The sequence below is a fragment of the Delphinapterus leucas genome, chromosome 16 (assembly GCF_059928025.1).
Source record: "Delphinapterus leucas isolate spDelLeu-1000000601 "Yukka" chromosome 16, BTC_Dleu_Yukka2, whole genome shotgun sequence".
NCBI lineage: Eukaryota > Metazoa > Chordata > Mammalia > Artiodactyla > Monodontidae > Delphinapterus > Delphinapterus leucas.
The window spans coordinates 7,475,406-7,494,316 of NC_143144.1; the positions used below are offsets into that span (position 1 = coordinate 7,475,406).

The following is an 18,911-nucleotide window of genomic DNA, read 5'->3' on the forward strand; positions in this document are numbered from 1 at the left end:
GAGAGAGGGGCTTCCGTTCCCCAAACCTCAGAGTCTGATAAATGAATATACCACGCCCGGATGAAGAAGCCGCAGGTCCCACCAGCCACAGGGACCCTCAGCTCTGGGGCCTGACATGGAGCTCTGCCAGATTCAGACAAAACATCTTAGAATTCGTTCCAACTCACCAGGGACACCGTTACAACTGGGTGAGAAGACTTAACGGGATGAGAGATGAGTGCCGGGTGGGAGGAGGGATTTCAAGCCCCGTTCTTTGAGACAGATGTGTAACAGCCACTCCCAAAGACCCATAACCTCGGCAGTACTGCAAGGACTCGAGCCCAAGTCTCAGCCCGTGGATGCAAGGGGGAGGGAGACAGACTCATCTGATGAAACAAAGGATGCGCTGCGACGCACTTGGGCACGGCAGTTTTCATCTCAGGAGGAAAGAGCCATGGACAGTGACATTCCAACCAGAAGCCCTGGAGTCGCAGCCCCGCCCCATCCAGCATCCGGGTAAATAATGGCCTTTGTTGTCAAGACCCACCTTAACCACTTGGCTCGGAACCACGCCCTGACGCTGTCCAAGGTGACGGGTCCGCTCCAGACGTTCTTCAGCTGCCTGTGGGTCCCTAGGTAGGAGGTGGTGAGCGGGGAGACATACATGGGGTAGCCCAGGGGCTGGTCGCAGGAGGAACTGATCAGGTTCCGGAGGACCTGCTTGTGGTTCTGGATGCTGCCGCGCTCGGGATTGCAGTTGCGGAGGAAGATGAGCTCTTGCTGCTGCCCCGCCCAAAGGCCACGGACACACTCTCTGTTCACCTGCAGGGGGAAGACGCGGGGAGAAAAGCAGATGGCGGGGGCCGCCAGCATGTTGGTTCTGGGTCTGAGTACCTGGGACCGCAATACTTTGGCCTAAAGCTTTCATAGTCAAGCCCGAATGGCAGCCCCGTAAGGTGGATGTGATGCCACTTTCACGGGGCCACAGAGATCAAATTAAAAGGAAGGAAGGCTTTGTTTCAGCGCGGTGGTCTGAAGCTATAGGAAGAAGAGAATCTCTGGGAAGGGAGTTCTCGGGTTCAGGGACAGGTTATTAGAGGAAGGTCTGGAATTTTAGAGAACTGTAAAGTCTTTAAGAATAAGCTAGGGGCTTCCCTGGTGGCGCAGTGGTTAAGAATCCGCCTGCCAGTGCAGGGGACGCGGGTTCGAGCCCTGGTCCGGGAAGATCCCACATGCCGCGGAGCAACTAAGCCCGTGCACCACAACTACTGAGCCTGCGCTCTAGAGCCCGCGAGCCACAACTACTGAGCCCATGTGCCACAACTACTGAAGTCCACGTGCCTAGAGCCCATGCTCCGCAACGAGAGGCCACCGCAATGAGAAGCCTGCACACCGCAACCAAGAGTAGCCCCCGCTCGCCGCAGCTAGAGAAAGCCTGCGTGCAACAAAGACCCCACGCAGCCAAAAATAAATTAATTAATTAATTAAAAAAAAAAGAATAAGCTAGATCCTGACCCTCAGCGACATGTGTGTCTAGCCTACCAGGACTTCTTGCCAAAGCTGTCACCCGGGCACCGGCTCTCTGGGTGGGAAAGGGCCCTGGAGGAGATGCACCACCTGCCCCGGGGGTGCCCTGCATGCTGGGCAATGCTGCCCCCCCAACCCTGGGACCGTGGGTCTAGACAGAGGATGCTGGCCCAAGGTGAGGGCATAGGTGCCAATCCATCCTATTTCTTCTCACATTCCCCCCAGATGGGAGGCTCGGGCCAGCTGGGAAGGATGGGCCCCATACCTTGATCACCTTGAAGCTCAGGAAGCTTCTGTGCAGCATGATGACCTTGTACTCATCTGTGCCCTCGTCTACCACATGCCGCAGGGTCAGCAGCTCCTCCTTGTTGGCCAGCACGGCGCCCCTCCAGGCCGGGTCGCCCTCATGGCAGATGACCACTTTCTTCTCAAAGGACTGTATGGCCTCGTAGAGGACCACAGGGTCTTCGTACTCATCAGGGCAAGTGAACTGGTCCTGGGGAAGGAAGTCCATCTTTGGGTCAGGAGGACCAGAGAGCTGGCCCCGGGTGGGTGCAAGGCCAAGCCCACCTGCACGTCTCACAGTTGCCCTGAGTGGATGGAGGACACCTTGCCAACTCAGCACCCTTGGCCTCGGGGCCGTGCTAGGCAAGGAGCTTGTGACTTAGGTGCCTATGACTTTTTGAGACAGCGTGGGCACTTCTGATGTCATTTTCTCTGGCCAAGTCCCCTCTTCCATCCTAGTGGGAGATCACCACCTCCTAGGGGTCTTGAGGGCACACTGTCACGGACACCGTCAAGAATATGCGATGCCTCAACGCTTAGTTACTAAATCGGAAGCCCACTCATCAATGTCATGCCGAGGAAGGGGACTGCGTTTTTGAAAGGTCATTTTTTTCCCCTGATGTTTCAGGCTTATACTTTTTTTAAAAAAAGGAATGTTTACCTGGTGCAGCTTCAGGGACATCCTGAGAGCTGGGGCAACAACTTTGTGCAGGAGGTCGATGTCTGCAAACACCCACTCATCCTGGGCTGTTATTCTGAAGTCACCTTTGAAGAGGGTGTGGAGGCCGTACAGGAAAGAATCCAGGCTGTGAAACAAAGTCGAGTTTGTTCGTTCATACGGAGCAAAGGTGTTCAGGCTCCTGTCACCCTGAGCTGGCCTGAGTCTCCCTTGTGTCACCTCAGGAAGGATTTTACTGTCTTTAGGCTGATCCAGCAGAGGTCCCACCGAACACCTGACACTGCAGGCCGTATTCAGACTCTTGTGACAACTGCTGTAATGGTCACCTTCAGGAATAGCCACTGATGCTCTGGATCCCTGAGTGTGATGGTGGAGGTCCTGGTCAGAGCTGGCCTGCTATGTCCACAGGCAGAGTGAGTGCTGAGACATGGGGCCGTCTGGTCCAGGAGCCCTGGGGCCTCCACTTCTTGGGAGGGAGGCAGGGAGGCCAGGGCAAGAACCCAGGCCCTTCCATTGGTCGTCTCTGGATAGCGCTTTCGGACTATGTCACTCATAATAAAAATTGGATTCTCCCACCATATGGAGAGAAAATGACACCAAATCCAATCTCAAATTGGCCATTTAGACTCTCAGAGAACCTCCAGCTCCCAATCCCACCTTTTTTTTAATGACTAGAGGATGAGGCACGATAGAGGGGATTAAAATGAATGACGGAAGGATTTCTCAGGCTGTCCAGGTTTTTATGTTTCTAGGCTTTTTGGCTTTGTTTCCATTTCCTGCATGTAATTGAGCATCGCCTGGGTGGAGAGCAGAGAGGTGCCCAAGGGACATCTTTCACGGTCTGGGTCCTTTACCTTTTGGATCAACGCAGGGAGTGGGTCTGGGAAAGCGACTCACCCTGTATTATGCGGAGGGAAAGAATGGTTCTTCCCTCATTCGTCGCCTCGAGTTCCAGTGATACACTCAGTCCCAGCGTCCTCTAAACACCCTGGCCTCTGACATCCCTGAGCGGGAGTGTGGGCAGCTGTACGAGAAATAGCATCCCCGACGGGGTTGAACTGGGACAGAACGAGCAGGGAAGTGTGTGCGGAAGACACGCTCCGAGGATGGAACTGAGAAGGATCTAATGAGCTGGCTCGCCAAGCAAGACTTTGGATCCAATGCAGCACGCCAGACCCACACGTCAGGGAAATAGCTCCACTGCTGGCTGCTGGAGCACGCCGTTGCGAAACACCCCAGCATCATTAACCTCCTTCCAGAACTCCCTGGAGAGGGATGCCGGGGCTTGGAGTCAGAGCAGGCCGTGGGAAACGGGAGCAGCCAGGGTCTAGGCAGGTGGGGCAGATGCTGTGGCCTCGAGGAGCCCAGAACCTTCCAGAAAGAGTCCAGGAGGCAGCCCTCCTGAACAGGCTCCCCCGACACAGAACACAGACTTCCTGGAGCTGCCTGCGGTCCTGGGAGGGGAGGGGTGGACCGCAGAGCCAGGCTGGAGCAGTGCAGATGCAGGGAGGGAAGCTTTGAAACGGTGCTAACTGCTGTCACTGAAAATGGTGACAGCAAAATGCCCCTGTCGTCAGATAGGGGTGAAATCCTGAAAAGAGGGGGTTAAACGTGGGTGGTTTTTTTTTCTGGAAAGGATTAGAAGCATGCCTCGCTGCTTGCACACAGGCGTAGAGAAATCACTCCTCTCGATGTGGGGCTGGGGACGGTGGCAGAGGGAGATAGAGGAACCTGCGCAGATGCCCAGAGCGACACGGGCAGATGGAAGAGGAGACCCGGAGAGTCAGCCCATCCTTTGCTCGGCGGCGTGTGAAAGCAGCCACAGGCCCGACTGCCCGGTCGGGAAAAGGCCCTTCCACGGGACCTCACTGAGTGCTTGTGAGCCCACCCCAGGTCCCCAACGGTAAATGCTTTACCGGCCCTTTCTATTTTCAGAGGAAAATGACACTTTGTGACGCTTACTGCTGTTCCATTAAAATGAGCCTCAATGCACAAGTGAATTATCTATGAAACAGAATCACGGGCACAGAGAACAGACCGCTGGTGGCCAAGGGGGAGGGGGACGGGGGGAGGGAAGGACTGGGAGTTTGGGATTAGCAGATGCAAACTATTATCTATAGGATGGATAAACAACAAGGTCCTACTGTACAGCACAGTGAACTATAGTCAATATCCTGTGATAATCCATAATGGAAAAGAATATGAAAAAGGATGTATATGTGTGCATAACTGAATCACTTTGCTGTACAGCAGAAATTAACACAACATTGGAAATCAACTATATTTCAATTTAAAAAAAAGTTTTTTTAAATGAGTCTCCATGTAGAAAACAAAGCCTCGGGTAGAATTCCACTAGATTGATGGTATTACCCCTAGCACCTTAAAGGTACAGGCATCCTAAAAGTAAGGGTGTTTCATTACCTGCCTTTTAATCTCAGGAGGATGAGGAGGAGGAAAGCAGAGATGTGATGAGCTGGAAGGCTATGGCAGGGAGAGCACAGGTCTCCAGGTCGCCTGCAGCACATTGCTGACTTGGAGCATTATCAGGCTTGGTCTTGTTAAGACTCTACTGAGAGATGACAGGCTCCCACCCCCAGGCCAACAGCTGGAGTGGGGAAACAGGGTTACATCTGAGTCGATCAAGGTTGGCCTTCGTGGGGACTAGAACAGCCACTGCCCGGCCCCCTAGCGCTGCCTTTATTTACTAAGTTTCTAGCACGTGTGCAGTGCCACGTAAGACCGGGCTTATCTCGGTGCTGCGGTCTGGCTCTCTACCTGTGGATGTAGAGATTGTCCCTGCACTGAGGACTGCTTGGCGACAAACTCTATAAAGGACCTTCTGTACCTCTTCTGCTGCACTCAACCCATGTTCCATGGAGTCAGGACTTGAATCATATGTTGCCTTCATAACTGTGTGTGCATGTGTGTATGTGTGTACACGAGCATAGGTGCACATCTGTGTGTGTACACGAGCATAGGTGCACATCTGTGTGTGCGTGTGTGTGCATGCATGTATATTGTGCATGTACATAGGTGCACATTTGTGTGTGTGCATGAGCATGGGTGCACATTTGTGTGTGCATGTGTGTACGTGTGTGCATTTACATGGGTGCACGTGTGTGTGCTCACACGTGTGTTGGAAAGGATGATCCAGCCTCCACCTCAGAGTGACTCTGCACCCCCAGCAGACACCAACGACCACCAAGCTGGGTCTTCGCGACACTCTGCTTGTACTGCCTCCTATTCTTTCTGGTTCTGACCCCGCTTCCTATTCTACGATGACATAACCACTGGTGCTGCATAGATGAGAGGCTGGAGCCACCAGTACTTGAGCACAGTCACTCATAGCCTTCGTGGAAATGGCCACGTTCCAGCTTGAGGCTCCGGCTGTTGCCTGCAGTGCCAGCGGAAACTCCAGCCCCAGGTTAGCCTAAGGCTTATGCTTTAACGGGTCCCGCCCAATTCAGCATCCTCACCCATCACCTTTCACGGCAATGACAGCTTGAGGACGGCCAGTTGAAGCAAAGGTTGTTTTCACTCCTTGTATCGCATCTTTCTTTATCCACAGAGGAGTCCTCAGAGCTCTATGCTAGCCAGATGCTCCTTAAGCCCCTCGAAGCCCTACTTTTGTTCAAAATCACTGACCAACTCAGCCCAGTTTTCACCTGCACCCTCTCACTGGTTCTTGGCCCAAGGACATTTTGGCCCCCGGGGGACATCTGACAATATCTGGAGACATATTTTGGACGTCACAGCTGAAGGGGGTGATGCTCCTGGCACCCAGTGGGTAGAGGCCAGGCAGCAACGTCCAGGACAGTCCCCCCCCCCCAACAAAGAACCACACAGCCTAAAATGTGAATAGTGCCACTGCTGAGAAACCCTGCTCTCTCAGAAAAAAAAAAGTAGCATTCAAGATAGAGATTTTAAGTTTTGGACAATGGGTCATTATCTTGGGTGCAGCGTCAGTGACTCTGAGGATTCAGGAAACAAGTCTAACGCTGGGGCCTGGGGCCTATATTCTGACTAAGCTGCTCGGGTGATCCTGAGGCACCAGGGGTGATTCTGGGGACCAGAACACCCAGACATTTCAGGGAGCCTGGGCAGGTTGGGCAAGGCTGGTCCAGGGCAGGGTGCACGGTGTTAGCTGGGTGATGAAGAGGGACAGAAATGATGCCCACCAGCACCCGGCCAGCGACGTGGAAAGAGAGGGGAAAAAAGGCACCTGGGGACTTCCCTGGTGGTCCAGTGGGTAAGACTCCATGCTCCCAGTGCCAGCGGCTCGGGTTCGATCCCTGGCTGGGGAACTAAGATCCCGCACGCCGCAACTAAGACCTGGTGCAGCCATAATAAATAAATAAATATTTTTAAAAGAAAAAGAAAAAAAGGCGCCTGCCAACGCTTCTGTCCCTTGAGAAAGTCCCGCCAGATCCCTGCCCCTCTGGCAAGTGCCCTAAGATTAATCAATGTACCTCCTTGTACAATCCAGGTGCTTTTCAATCCAGCGTGCTGGCGCCCGGAACAAGTGAGTTTGGGCACAAGCTCTTCAGAGCTGAGTCTTGGTTTCCCACAGCCCTCGGGCTCTCCTGGATGTGAGCTCCACTGGTTTCAAAGCCAGATTTTATGGGGCTTGTTTTTCTGGTTCAGATCCCCCAGCTGGGGAGCCCAATGTGGGCCTCAGACCCCTCGCTCCTCAGGGGGGACCCCCTCGGTGGTGACTTCCCTCCCACTTGTGGGTCGTCATACTGGAGGTGCAGGTTCTGACTGGACCGTTTCTCCACCCCTCCTACCCTTCTCGATGTGGCCTTCTCTGATATCCTTAGTTGCGGGAAATCTGCCCTGCTCGCCTTCTCAGGGATCGTTGTTCTATGTGATGTGGTAGGTTTGGTGTGATTATGAGGACAGGTGACCTCAGAATCTTCCTACACCATCCTGACCTGAGCTGGACAACTTGATTTTAATCTCTGGTTCAGGAGCGTGCGTCATGTTTACTTTATTTCTCTTCTAGATCCTGATTTCTGAGCTTCCTACCCCAGTCTGTCAGGCAGACCTCAGTCTTGTCTGCAAGAGGATTCACTATCACGTCTGGCCCTAGTGCGGGGTCTCATCTCCAGCAGACGGTCGGCAGGGAAACTGAGATTATGTCCGGGATTCCTGAAGGACGCGATTTTCCTCAGTCCGCTATGGGTGAGAGCAGTGTGGACACAGTAGATGTGACCCCAGACTAGGACAGTGACCCCCTGCCACAAGGTCATCTGTAAGGGCTCTCAGCCCCCAGCACAGGACATCTAGGGCTGGACTGTCTGTCATTTTTCAAGCTTACATTTATCTTGACATGTTCTATTCTCTTAGAAGCCTCGTTACTCCAAGAGTCAGTAAAATTTCTTCTTCAAGCAAACATGTTGCTGCTGTGGATACAGCCACCTTCTCACCTTTCATCTCTATAAACGGACCGTCAGCTACGATCCACTCATCACCTCTCATGTACCTGAAGACAGTCACCAAGCCATCTTTTAGCCCCTGTGGTCAGTGAAACTATCTTGATTTCCTCCTAAACATGCCTTTATATTTGTGTGCTCTTGTTCAGTAGGAGGCACAGTTCTACAAAGGGGATAGGCCCCAAACTCCAAATCAAAACCACTATCAGGGTTTGCTTGTCACAACCCTATTAACTCATCCTATCTCCGTAACATATGGACGTCTTATTTGAAGACATTGTACATACCTGTACTCCTTTGCTCACTTGCATTCAGCTTATCATTTAAGCTGATTCTCAATTTGCTCATCCTCTCTAATTTTTCATGCGTGTATTTTTCTTCCTTGAGGATAGCCTATCAAACCTATGTCACTGCTGTGAAGACAAAATATTTCCCCAAGAAACCCATCAAATGAAGCAGAGCTTGTGACTTATGCTAGACTGCTATATAAGACTTACCTGTGGAGTAAGTGTTCAAAACTCATCTGTCAGTCTTTAATACTAAATATGTGAGAATGACTTGTTAGGTGTCAGAAAGTACACTTAAGGGCGTACTCCTGAGCTAAAATTATACGAGGATAAAGCGCATGTGCGCACACGCGCGCGCACACACACGCAGATCATAAGCCACTCCTACTTTGAACATGAATAAAATATTAGCAAAGTGAATCCATCATTGCATAGATAGAATGTATCGTGACCAAGTAGAGCTTATCTCAGAACTGTAAGGATGTTTTAATGAAGAAATCTATTCATATAACCTAGTACGTTAATAGATTTAAGAAGAATTTCATCTGAATGTGAGCCCTCAAGCTTTGAAAGAATTCAACATCGTTTCCTGATGAAACCTTTAGCAATCTACGAAGAGAAGGACACTCCTAACGATGAAAATGGTCTAATAGAATCCTAAAACAAACCTTATTTTTTAACGCTAAAATATGACACTTGTTCCCCATTAATGTCTGGATTAATGTGAGGATGCTGTGTTAGACCGAATAATGGTCCCCCAGCATGTCTACGTCCTAATCTCTGGAACCCGTGGTTATGTTACCTTACAGGGCACAAGGAATTTTGCAGATGTGATTAAATTGAGCATTTTGAGATGCGGAGATTTTCCTGGATTATCTGGGAGGGCCCAATGTAATCACAAGGATCCTCATAAGTAAAAGAAGGAAGCGGGTGAGGTAGAGTTTGTCACAGAGAGATTGGAAAAGGCTACACGTTTGGCTGGGAAGATGGAGGAAGGGGTTGCTGGGATGCAGGCGGCCTCTAGAACAGGGGATGGATTCTCCCCTCAGAGCCTCCAGAAGGAATGCAGGCACCTTGATTTTAGCCTAGTGAAACCCATTTTCTACTTTTGATCTCCAGAGCTGTAAGACAACTAATGTATGCTGCTGTAAGCCACCGAATTTGTGGCAAGTTGTTACAGCAGCAATTGGAAACTAACACAGACGTCCACCTCCAACTGGAGGTCAGAGCCAATGGAACAGGAAAAAGAACTGAGGTATAAATACAGGAAAGAAAAAGGCAAAATTGTCATTATTTGCAGATATGTCTTTTCAGCAGAAAATCAAATAGAATTAATTGAAATAATGTTTATAACAGAGTTCAGTAGAGGTGCCCAGGATGAAATCGGTATAAAAAACTAAATACAGTAAGTCCCCTACATACAAACGAGTTCCATTCCAAGAGCACATTCGTTAAGTGCAATTTGTTCGTAAGCCCAACAAATTAGCCTAGGTACCCAACTAACACAATCGGCTATATAGTACTGTATTGTAATCGGTTTATAATACTTTCCACATAAATAATACATAAAAAACAAACACAGTACAGTAAAGTACACAAAAGCACAACCACTTGTAGAGGATGCACGCGTGTAACAATGTACGCCGGACACGTGAACTAACTTACATGATTGGGCATGCAAACGCACGTTCGCATCTTTGAAAGTTTGAAACTTGAAGGTTCGTATGTAGGGGACTTACTGTAACCTTCCTGTATACCAGCAGTAGCCAATTAGAAAAGGTGACAGGAAAAAAAGGATTTTATTCATGATCACAATAAAACTATCAAATACCTAGAGACAAGTCCATAAAGGATTACAAATCTCCAAAAAAATGATAAACTATTATGGAAAGACATTCAAAAAACTGAATGATTATGAAGATACACCATATTATTGACTGATGTCCGTTCTTTCCCCAAATTAATCTGTGAATTTAATATATTCTAAATCAAAATTCCAAATGAGGTTTTTTTTATAAGATATGAGTCTAAATTTCACCTGAGGAGAAAATGAGGAGTAGCAGGCCCACCATAAAAACAAGTGCACCTTGAAATACGGTACAGGACTGCTCAGGGAAGTGAATCAGTCCCAGATAATCAAATCTTTCCCTAGACTAGCAAGAGTATCATTCCCAGATTTATCTCATCACTATGTTTGCAACAAGCAGAGCCGACTTGGAGTATGAGAAGCTGTTTGAAACAAAAAAAAAAAAATCCCATCAAAACAAGGCTGACCAAGGCAGCTGCTAGGAAAAAATAAATAAAACAGACCAAGTTAGATACAGCTGGATCAGGAAAATTGGAACAAGTAACACAAAGAACAAGATCGAAGAAATCTGAAAATATGTTGTACGGGAATGGAAAGAGTGAAATCGTTGAAGCATTTGTTTGCAATTTGTAAAGAAAATCTGAAATTTATTAAAAAAAAAAAACAAAAAAACTTCCCATTGGTCCAACAAAAGATTATGTGCTTGGATGCTGTGAATATCTGAAGACCCATTTTGTGATGTGGAGTCCAGAATCTTCTGAGGCCCTTCTCAAAGAGTAGTCCCTATGTACAGAATTATAGGGGACTGTTTTACAAAGCCCACGAAGGAGGCTTCTGCTAGACTTTCAATCATCAAATTCAGTCCCAGATGACCACAGAGGGAACTGCCTGGGTCTAGTATGAGGCTGAGTCAGGTAGGAGGGAAGAGAGGGGCTAGAAGCAGGTCAGCTCCTCCCCAGAGTATTTCCTAGAACACAGATCAACACAATACTTTAATTGGTGAGCATTTCCCATCTATGAGGAAAATCATAAAGTTCTGGGATGTGGGTGTTGAAAGACTAGCTGTCACGAATTCCAGCCACCTTGGTTCTCACCTTTTCCTCTTAGTGACTCAAGGCTATAGCCTCCAGAGAGGGATGGAGGGACTGCCAACCACACCACGTCACCCCTTACCAATGCACACACGTCACGGAGGACGCCTGTCCGTGGCTTGCCAACAGGAATGACTCAGAGCCATCCCCTGCAGGAAGGGCATTCAGAAACACCTTCGACAAGTCTCCCTGGACTTGTTCACCCAAAGGCCAGGCACTGTGACGGCTGTTAAACAAGCACACATGTTGCTTTTGCCCTTAAGCAGCCTGTCATCCCACCTAATAACCCCCAAACACACTCAAGTAGGGTATCAGAAGGACCGCTTTGCAGAGCACCGGATCAACCATACAACACAGACATCTTGAACAAAGTCCCAGTGAAGGAGAAACCACTACATAGAAGCTCTTTCTTTTTCAGCTCCCTGGGTCTGTATGATTCTCAGCCTTGGCTGCACGTTGATGCACCCGGGGAGCCATAAAAAAGTCCCGATGTGTGGTCCACCCGCAGGGGTCGTGATGTGATCGCTCTGTCCTGGGCTAAGGCCTGGGCATCGGGATATGTACAAGCCCCTCGGGAGATTTTCATGTGCACCAATCAAGAGGCCTCTGACGGACAGGCAGAATCTAGAACATCTGGTCCACAGTGCTAACTACCAAAGGGGCAGTGTGTGAAACAGCCACCAGCCGGGGCTATGAGCAGGTGACTGATGAAATTCACAAGGGCGGTTCCCTGGAGAAGGAGGAGGTCGGGGCAAAGAGCACAGCTTCATCTGCGATGCCAGTTCAGGGGCTTGTGTGTGAAGGCAAGACCTCAGGGACCGAGGGTGAAGGAGGGTGAAAGGGGCCAGGAGAGGGTTTAAAGCTAAACACAAAATTGTTTTGTTCTTTAAGAAGAGAAACTTGTAGAAAGAGAGTTTGAAAAAAACAGGAGAAGCAGTATCCAGTCATCAAAGCCCCACAGAGTCAGGGCGGGGCAGGGGCTGGAGTTAAAGCACAGAAGTGACAATTTTCTTTTGTGAAGAAAAACGGGGGAAGGGAACTAACTTTTTTTGAGCATTAATTCCGCCAAATACCAGGCTAGGCGCTTTGCATGCATGATTTCATTTAATCTTCCCAGAAAATTCACAAGGAACCTTGTAACATAGAACAACGCCCTATACCCAGAATTCGGGGGTTTTGACTGTTCTGTATTACGGCTGTTTCTACATCTAATTCTCCAGATCACCGTGGTTATAAAGTCTTCTCAGAGGCCCAACATGATTTATTAGGGAGAGAACACTCTGGAAGAAGTAGGAGCAGTCTAACTTTAAAATAAAGAAAACGATGGACAAAAATCTGTCCAACATATAAAATGCCAACTGGTGTCTGTGACAACTGTTTCCCCAGGTACCTGATGGCCATGTTGTGAGCCGCAGTCCCCAGAGCTCTCCTGCCCAGGATGCAGAGCGCGAACGACAAAGTCACCAGAGGAGAGTCCTCGTCACTGTCCAGGTGCTTCGAGGGCTGGAAGAACAAGGATGTTAATTCAGCTTTCACGTGGGTTCCGGACCAACAGACAACTATAAATGCAGAGGCTTTCCCTGTGTCACCCACGGTGGTCACCCGGGCCCCATTAAAGTGACCTGACAGATGGGAAACTCTGCTTCCTGAGTTTCTCTTGAGGTTGGACGTGGAAAAAGAATTTAAATGGGGGGCTTCCCTGGTGGCGCAGTGGTTGAGAGTCCGCCTGCCGATGCAGGGGACATGGGTTCGTGTCCCGGTCCGGGAAGATCCCACATGCCGCGGAGCGGCTGGGCCCGTGAGCCATGGCCGCTGAGCCTGCGCGTCCGGAGCCTGTGCTCCGCAACGGGAGAGGCCACAACAGTGAGAGGCCCGTGTACCGCAAAAAAAAAAAAAAAAAAAAAGAAAAATTTAAATGGGGAAACTACCTTAGGAAAGTAAAGGGACTAACACGAGGCTGGCTGGCCTGTTTCCCTGGAATTGTGAATATGGCACCTCGAGGTCAGGAAGATGGTGAGAGCTTGCAGTCAAATGAACCGCCACCTGACCCTGTGCAACGCCCACCTTAACCCTGTTCAGTGCCCACCTTAACCCTGTCCAAGCCCATCTTAACCCTATTCAACGCCCACCTTAACCCTGTGCAATGCCCACCTTAACCCTATTCGATGCCCACCTTAACCCTATTCAACGCCCATCTTAACCCTATTCAACGCCCACCTTAACCCTATTCAACGCCCACTTTAACCCTGTGCAATGCCCATCTTAACCCTATTCAATGCCCACCTTAACCCTGTCCAACGCCCACCTTAACCCTATTCAATGCCCACCTTAACCCTGTGCAACGCCCACCTTAACCCTATTCAATGCCCACCTTAACCCTATTCAATGCCCACCTTAACCCTGTGCAACGCCCACCTTAACCCTATTCAACGCCCATCTTAACCCTATTCAATGCTCACCTTAACCCTGTCCAACGCCCACCTTAACCGTGTCCAATGCAGGGCACAGGCACACCAGCAGGGAGAGAAGTAGTATGGGAATCAAGTGCAAATGAGGGTTTTCTGTTGCCTCAACAACAAGAAGCCCACTGAGCTGACCATAACTCCAACAATTAAATGAAGGGGGTCATCCATAGCTTAAAAAGAGGGGCATGGGGAGATGCAGAAGGAATTTAAACTTAAAGTCCCTTTTGCAAGAAAAGAGAAATAATTTCATTTTTATGAGCCAGCTGAGGAAAGAGGAGTGCCACCATTGTGGGGATAGCCAGGAAAATCAGTAGATTCTTTGACTATTTCAGCCACCAGGAGAGGCTCAGCGTGGGTTAGGATCTCAGCACACATTCTTCCGGCTGCATCTGGAGGAAGCAGACTCTGCCACCTACTCTTTCTCCCACCTGTTTTCCATCACTCAGGCAAAGGTCAAGGACCTGGGCTAGTGTCATAATTTGGTTTACCCTCTACGGGTCACACAACACACTTCATCAGCTGTCGAGAAGGCCATTTCAACGTGGATCTACCATTTCCTTCAAAAACACATTGCGAGAAGCTTTCCAAATCCTGAGAAGCAGACATGACCGACCCCCTCCACTTGCCTACCTCCCCTTTCTCCTCCTTGTCTCCTTCCTTGTCTTCCTTTTCTAAGATGTCAGTGTCCTTGGTTTCATTTCTAAGAGGCTGCTTTCATCTCCAGAAGTGTCCTCAGCATGTGAGCAACGATGCGCGTGCGCGCACACACACAAACCTACGGGAGTAGCTTGGACTGTCTGATTGCTAAACAGAATGTGCTGGTCCACGATTCAACACGTTCGGCAAATCCTCTGCATTTCAGCACAGATATACTCTGTACGGAAATCTCAAAAAGTAACTCTAAACACAGAATTGTCCAGAGTTTTAAAACCGTGAAGGAGGCTTAACACTGCACTGACTCTGAACACAGTAAACAGGAAAACGTACCTTCAAGGCCCCTTCACTGGAGACGTGGTATATGAATTCTTCCATTTCATTTTGCTTAATTGTTAAACAAACACTTATCCAAATACTAGTGTCCTGGGACTTCCCTGGTGGCGCAGTGGTTAAGAATCTGCCTGCCAATGCAGGCGACACGGGTTCGAGCCCTGGTCCAGGAAGATCCCACATGTCGCGGAACAACTAAGCCCGTGCACCACAACTACTGAGCCTGCACTCTAGAGCCCGTGTGCCACAACTAGTGAGCCTGCGCACCACAACTACTGAAGCCTGCGCACCTAGAGCCCATGCTCCACAAGAGAGGCCACCGCAATGAGAAGCCTGCGCACTGCAACAAAGAGTAGCCCCCACGCGCCAAAACTAGAGAAAGCCCACACGCAGCAACGAAGACCCAATACAGCCAAAAATAAATAAAATAAATTTATATATATTACAAAAAGCAAATACTAGTATCCTTCCTTGCCTCTATTTCATTACAGTCTATAGTATAAGAAAGAGATTATTAGAGAAATGCAAATCAAAACCACAATGAGGTATCACCTCACACCAGTTAGAATGGGCATCATCAGAAAATCTACAAACAACAAATGCTGGAGAGGGTGTGGAGAAAAGGGAACCCTCTTGCACTGTTAGTGGGAATGTAAATTGATACAGCCACTATGGAGAACAGTATGGAGGTTCCTTAAAAAACTAAAAATAGAATTACCATATGACCCAGCAATCCCACTACTGGGCATATACCCAGAGAAAACCGTAATTCAAAAAGTCACATGCACCCCAATGTTCATTGCAGCACCATTTACAATAGCCAGGACATGGAAGCAACCTAAATGCCTATTGACAGACGAATGGATAAAGAAGATGTGGCACATATATACAATGGAATATTACTCAGCCATAAAAAGGAACGAAATTGGGTCATTTGTAGAGACGTGGATGAATCTAGAGACTGTCATACACAGTGAAGTAAGTCAGAAAGAGAAAAACAAATATCGTATATTAACGCATATATGTGGAATCTAGAAAAATGGTACAGATGAACCCGTTTGCATGGCAGAAATTGAGACACAGATGTAGAGAACAAACGTATGGATACCAAGGGGGGAAAGCGGCAGGGGGAGGTGGTGGGATGAACTGGGAGACTGGGATTAATATGTATGCACTAATATGTATAAAATGGATAACTAATAAGAACCTGCTGTGTAAAAAATAAATTAAATTTTAAAAAAAGAAAAGAAAGAGATGGTCTTTACAAGGCTCCTTGCTTTTTAAACTTACACTCAACTCTTCAGCCCCACCTCCCCTACCTACCTCTTGCCTCTTCCGTGCACAGTACTGAATCCACTCCAGATACACGTTGCAGTAGCTGGCTCGAGTGATCCCCTGGAGACACGGGACATAGTCGTCATCGATGTTCATGTTGAACATTGCAAGGTCACGCTCAATGTAATGCCACTTGGCAAAGGGCTGCAGGGACTTGAGAAGGGATTCGTTTTTGATCCAGGAAAACAGTTTGGGGGATGTCACCATATAGTATATTATACTCTGCCAAGAGAAAGCAAGATTTTGAGCCCTTATAGCCATTCCAAAGCCAGAAAGACTTTTTCAACTGTATTTCATAAAGTAAATCAACATCAGGGAAGTATGAGACATGAGATCCCCACAGGCGGTATCATTTGTTTTTCCTGCTAGACTTTTTTTTTTTTTTTTGCGGTACGCGGGCCTCTCACTGTTGTGGCCTCTCCCGTTGCGGAGCACAGGCTCCGGACGCGCAGGCTCAGTGGCCATGGCTCACGGGCCCAGCCGCTCCGTGGCACGTGGGATCCTCCCGGACCGGGGCACGAACCCATGTCCCCCGCATCGGCAGGCGGACTCTCAACCATTGCGCCACCAGGGAAGCCCCCTGCTAGATTTAATGCACAGAACCCACTGGAGATGTTTTTAAATGTTCTCTCTTGAGAGTCAGTGGAGGGAAGAGGGACGTGAGAAGAGGAGAATGCTAGCAGAATGTACCAGATCAGAATCTCCTTGGTGAGAAAGAATGACAGCCAGCGCCATCCTTTCTGAGAGATGCACACAAAAGCATCACGGTTTCTTTAGGCTTCCTGGAGGCCAGGCTGGGCTGACGCTGCTTGGACAGATCAGGGCACGTCCTCCTCCAGGGCCTCAGACAAAGTGTGTGTCATGAGCTAAAGCAACAAGGTACTTATGGAAAGTACTTATGATGTAAAATTGTTCACACACACACACACACACACACACACACACACACACGTATACATAATCCTGGGTACCCAGACAGTGGACATCTGTGATGTCTTCAAAAATAACCCATGTTACAGCCACTATGGAGAACAGTATGGAGGTTCCTTAAAGAACTAAGTGTCCTTAAAGAACCATGTGTCCTCCTTCATCAGACATTCCACTTATGAATCCAACTAGGGAAAACACCACCTTCAGGCTTTATGATTCTGAGCTACAGATTTATTGAAAGCCATCTTATAGTTTTCGAATGAGTTCATCCTTCAAGAAGGCTAGCATCCAGCCTGGAGAAGTAAACACGTGACAGAGAAAAAGAAAAATCCAAGTCTGCTGTGGACACATCAGGAACAGACGGTAGCATCTACGGACAAGTCCCTTGCAACCCCACTCCACTTGCGTTATCACTGGAAAAGGGAAGTGGCTGGTGCCACCGGGGCTGATGCATCCTGTATGCAAACCGAGAGTGATGGGAGGGGCAGGGGCGGCGTTTGATGCAAAGAAGGCAGTGGCTCCTGCTCCCGTAGAATCCAACCCTTCTCCGATTATAAAAGGCATTCCGGCCAGGCGAGAAGACAGAAAGTAATGCACACGGGATGAACGTGAGCAGGGCTTCGGCGACGGAGGTGAGTGGGCAGAGGGGCCCTTTGCTAGGCAGCATCCCCCAGCTCCCCTTCTCTTCCTCCCTTTAGCTGGGATGGAAAATCCAGAGCACCAAGGTCAGAGGTTGCCGAGGTGCCTGATTTCAGGTTACTGCAGGAGTCTGAATGCTGAGCGGACAGACACAAGCGGTCTCTGGATTTGGGCAAAACCACAGCAAACGCCTGACTCAGCCTCTCTCTGCTGTTAGGACCGAGCGCAGCCTGCACGTTGGAGAAGGCTCATCTGTGGCTCGTGGTGTGTGGTCTTCCTTCTTTGGGGCATAATCTCTGTTAGGCTCCATCATCCACCTGACCCCCAGGCGGGGGAGCGGAAGCATGAAGTCCGCAGACAGTAAGCAAAATTCAGTAGTTCACATGTTTCCCCAACCTCTGCAGCTTTGCGTCCAAGCAGCACTGCTGGCCTTAGGAAACCCCTTCAGGGGAGGGAGGGAGGGAGAGAAGGAGGGAAGGAAAGAGGAAACAAGGAAGAGGCCAGGGGAAGCTGAAAGCAGAGGGGCAAAAGACAGAGGCACTAATCACGGCCACACTTCATCACTGTTTTGAGGTTTAAAATGAGATCATGCATATGAAGCACTTAGCACCTGGCCTGGCGCATGGGACGTGTGCAAAAATCATAATCACCGTCCTATCTTTGGCATCTATGACTTACGTACCCCGCAAGCTTGAGGCCCAGGGCGGGCAGCAGTAGCAGAGCTCAGGAGAGGTTTCGAGCAGGGGATTCAGAAAAGAGGAGACAGCTGAATCTCCCATGGTCACCAGAGTGCACATCTAATATTCAAATACGTAAATCAAGACTCTGGAGGGTGTTCTATTTTCTACCAGCTGGCGGGGTAACTTAAAGCTTCTATGAGGTAGACGGTCTAAGTGCTCGGTCCAAAGTCACGAGCTAAAGAGGAAACGTGACCGTGATCAAAGGCACGGCTTCTCAGCTGACAATTACAAAAGCAAGACAGAAATCTGGTCTGTCTGAACACCTGGCTCGAGCAAACATCTGGTCGAGTTTTTCCTCGATATGTCCTAATCACGTGTACCAGACAGAAATAACAAACAAAAATGGAAAGCTGAGCGTTAACCTTTTCACTCGTTTCTAGGGAGGAATGAAAATAACCCCTCCGCCGATGAAATCAGAATAGTTAACAAGGACTTTGAATCCCAGAGGCTCAAACTCCCTCCTCTACTTCTGGCAAATTCTTGCAGCGTTGGCTTCTGAGTGGAACGCTTGGCTTTCCCTCGGAGTCAGTACCAACTCCTCTCACTGGGAGGAAACAGAACCACTCCAACTGGCTGCAAACCGTACCCCATTTCCCCTTTATTTAGGCAGAAATTCTGTCAATGAACGGTGTGAAATCCTTCAGAATCTGTCAAGATGAAACGGATCTCACACTAAGTCAAACTGCTAAGTCAGGATGGTGACACGAATTGACTGCATGGAACCT

General features: G+C 49.0%; 1 protein-coding gene across 1 annotated transcript in view; it reads right to left on the bottom strand.

Annotated features, from left to right (window-relative positions):
* Positions 1-18,911, bottom strand: part of PCNX2 (pecanex 2) — a 278,237-nt gene that overhangs the window by 10,595 nt on the left and 248,731 nt on the right. Inside the window, exons 27-31 of the mRNA XM_089897420.1 lie at positions 15,866-16,099; positions 12,481-12,593; positions 2,453-2,597; positions 1,772-2,002; positions 527-801 (exon numbers count right to left, since the gene is read on the bottom strand). Coding sequence (XP_089753546.1) covers positions 527-801; positions 1,772-2,002; positions 2,453-2,597; positions 12,481-12,593; positions 15,866-16,099 — 998 coding nt within the window. The remainder of the gene's footprint in view (positions 1-526; positions 802-1,771; positions 2,003-2,452; positions 2,598-12,480; positions 12,594-15,865; positions 16,100-18,911) is intronic.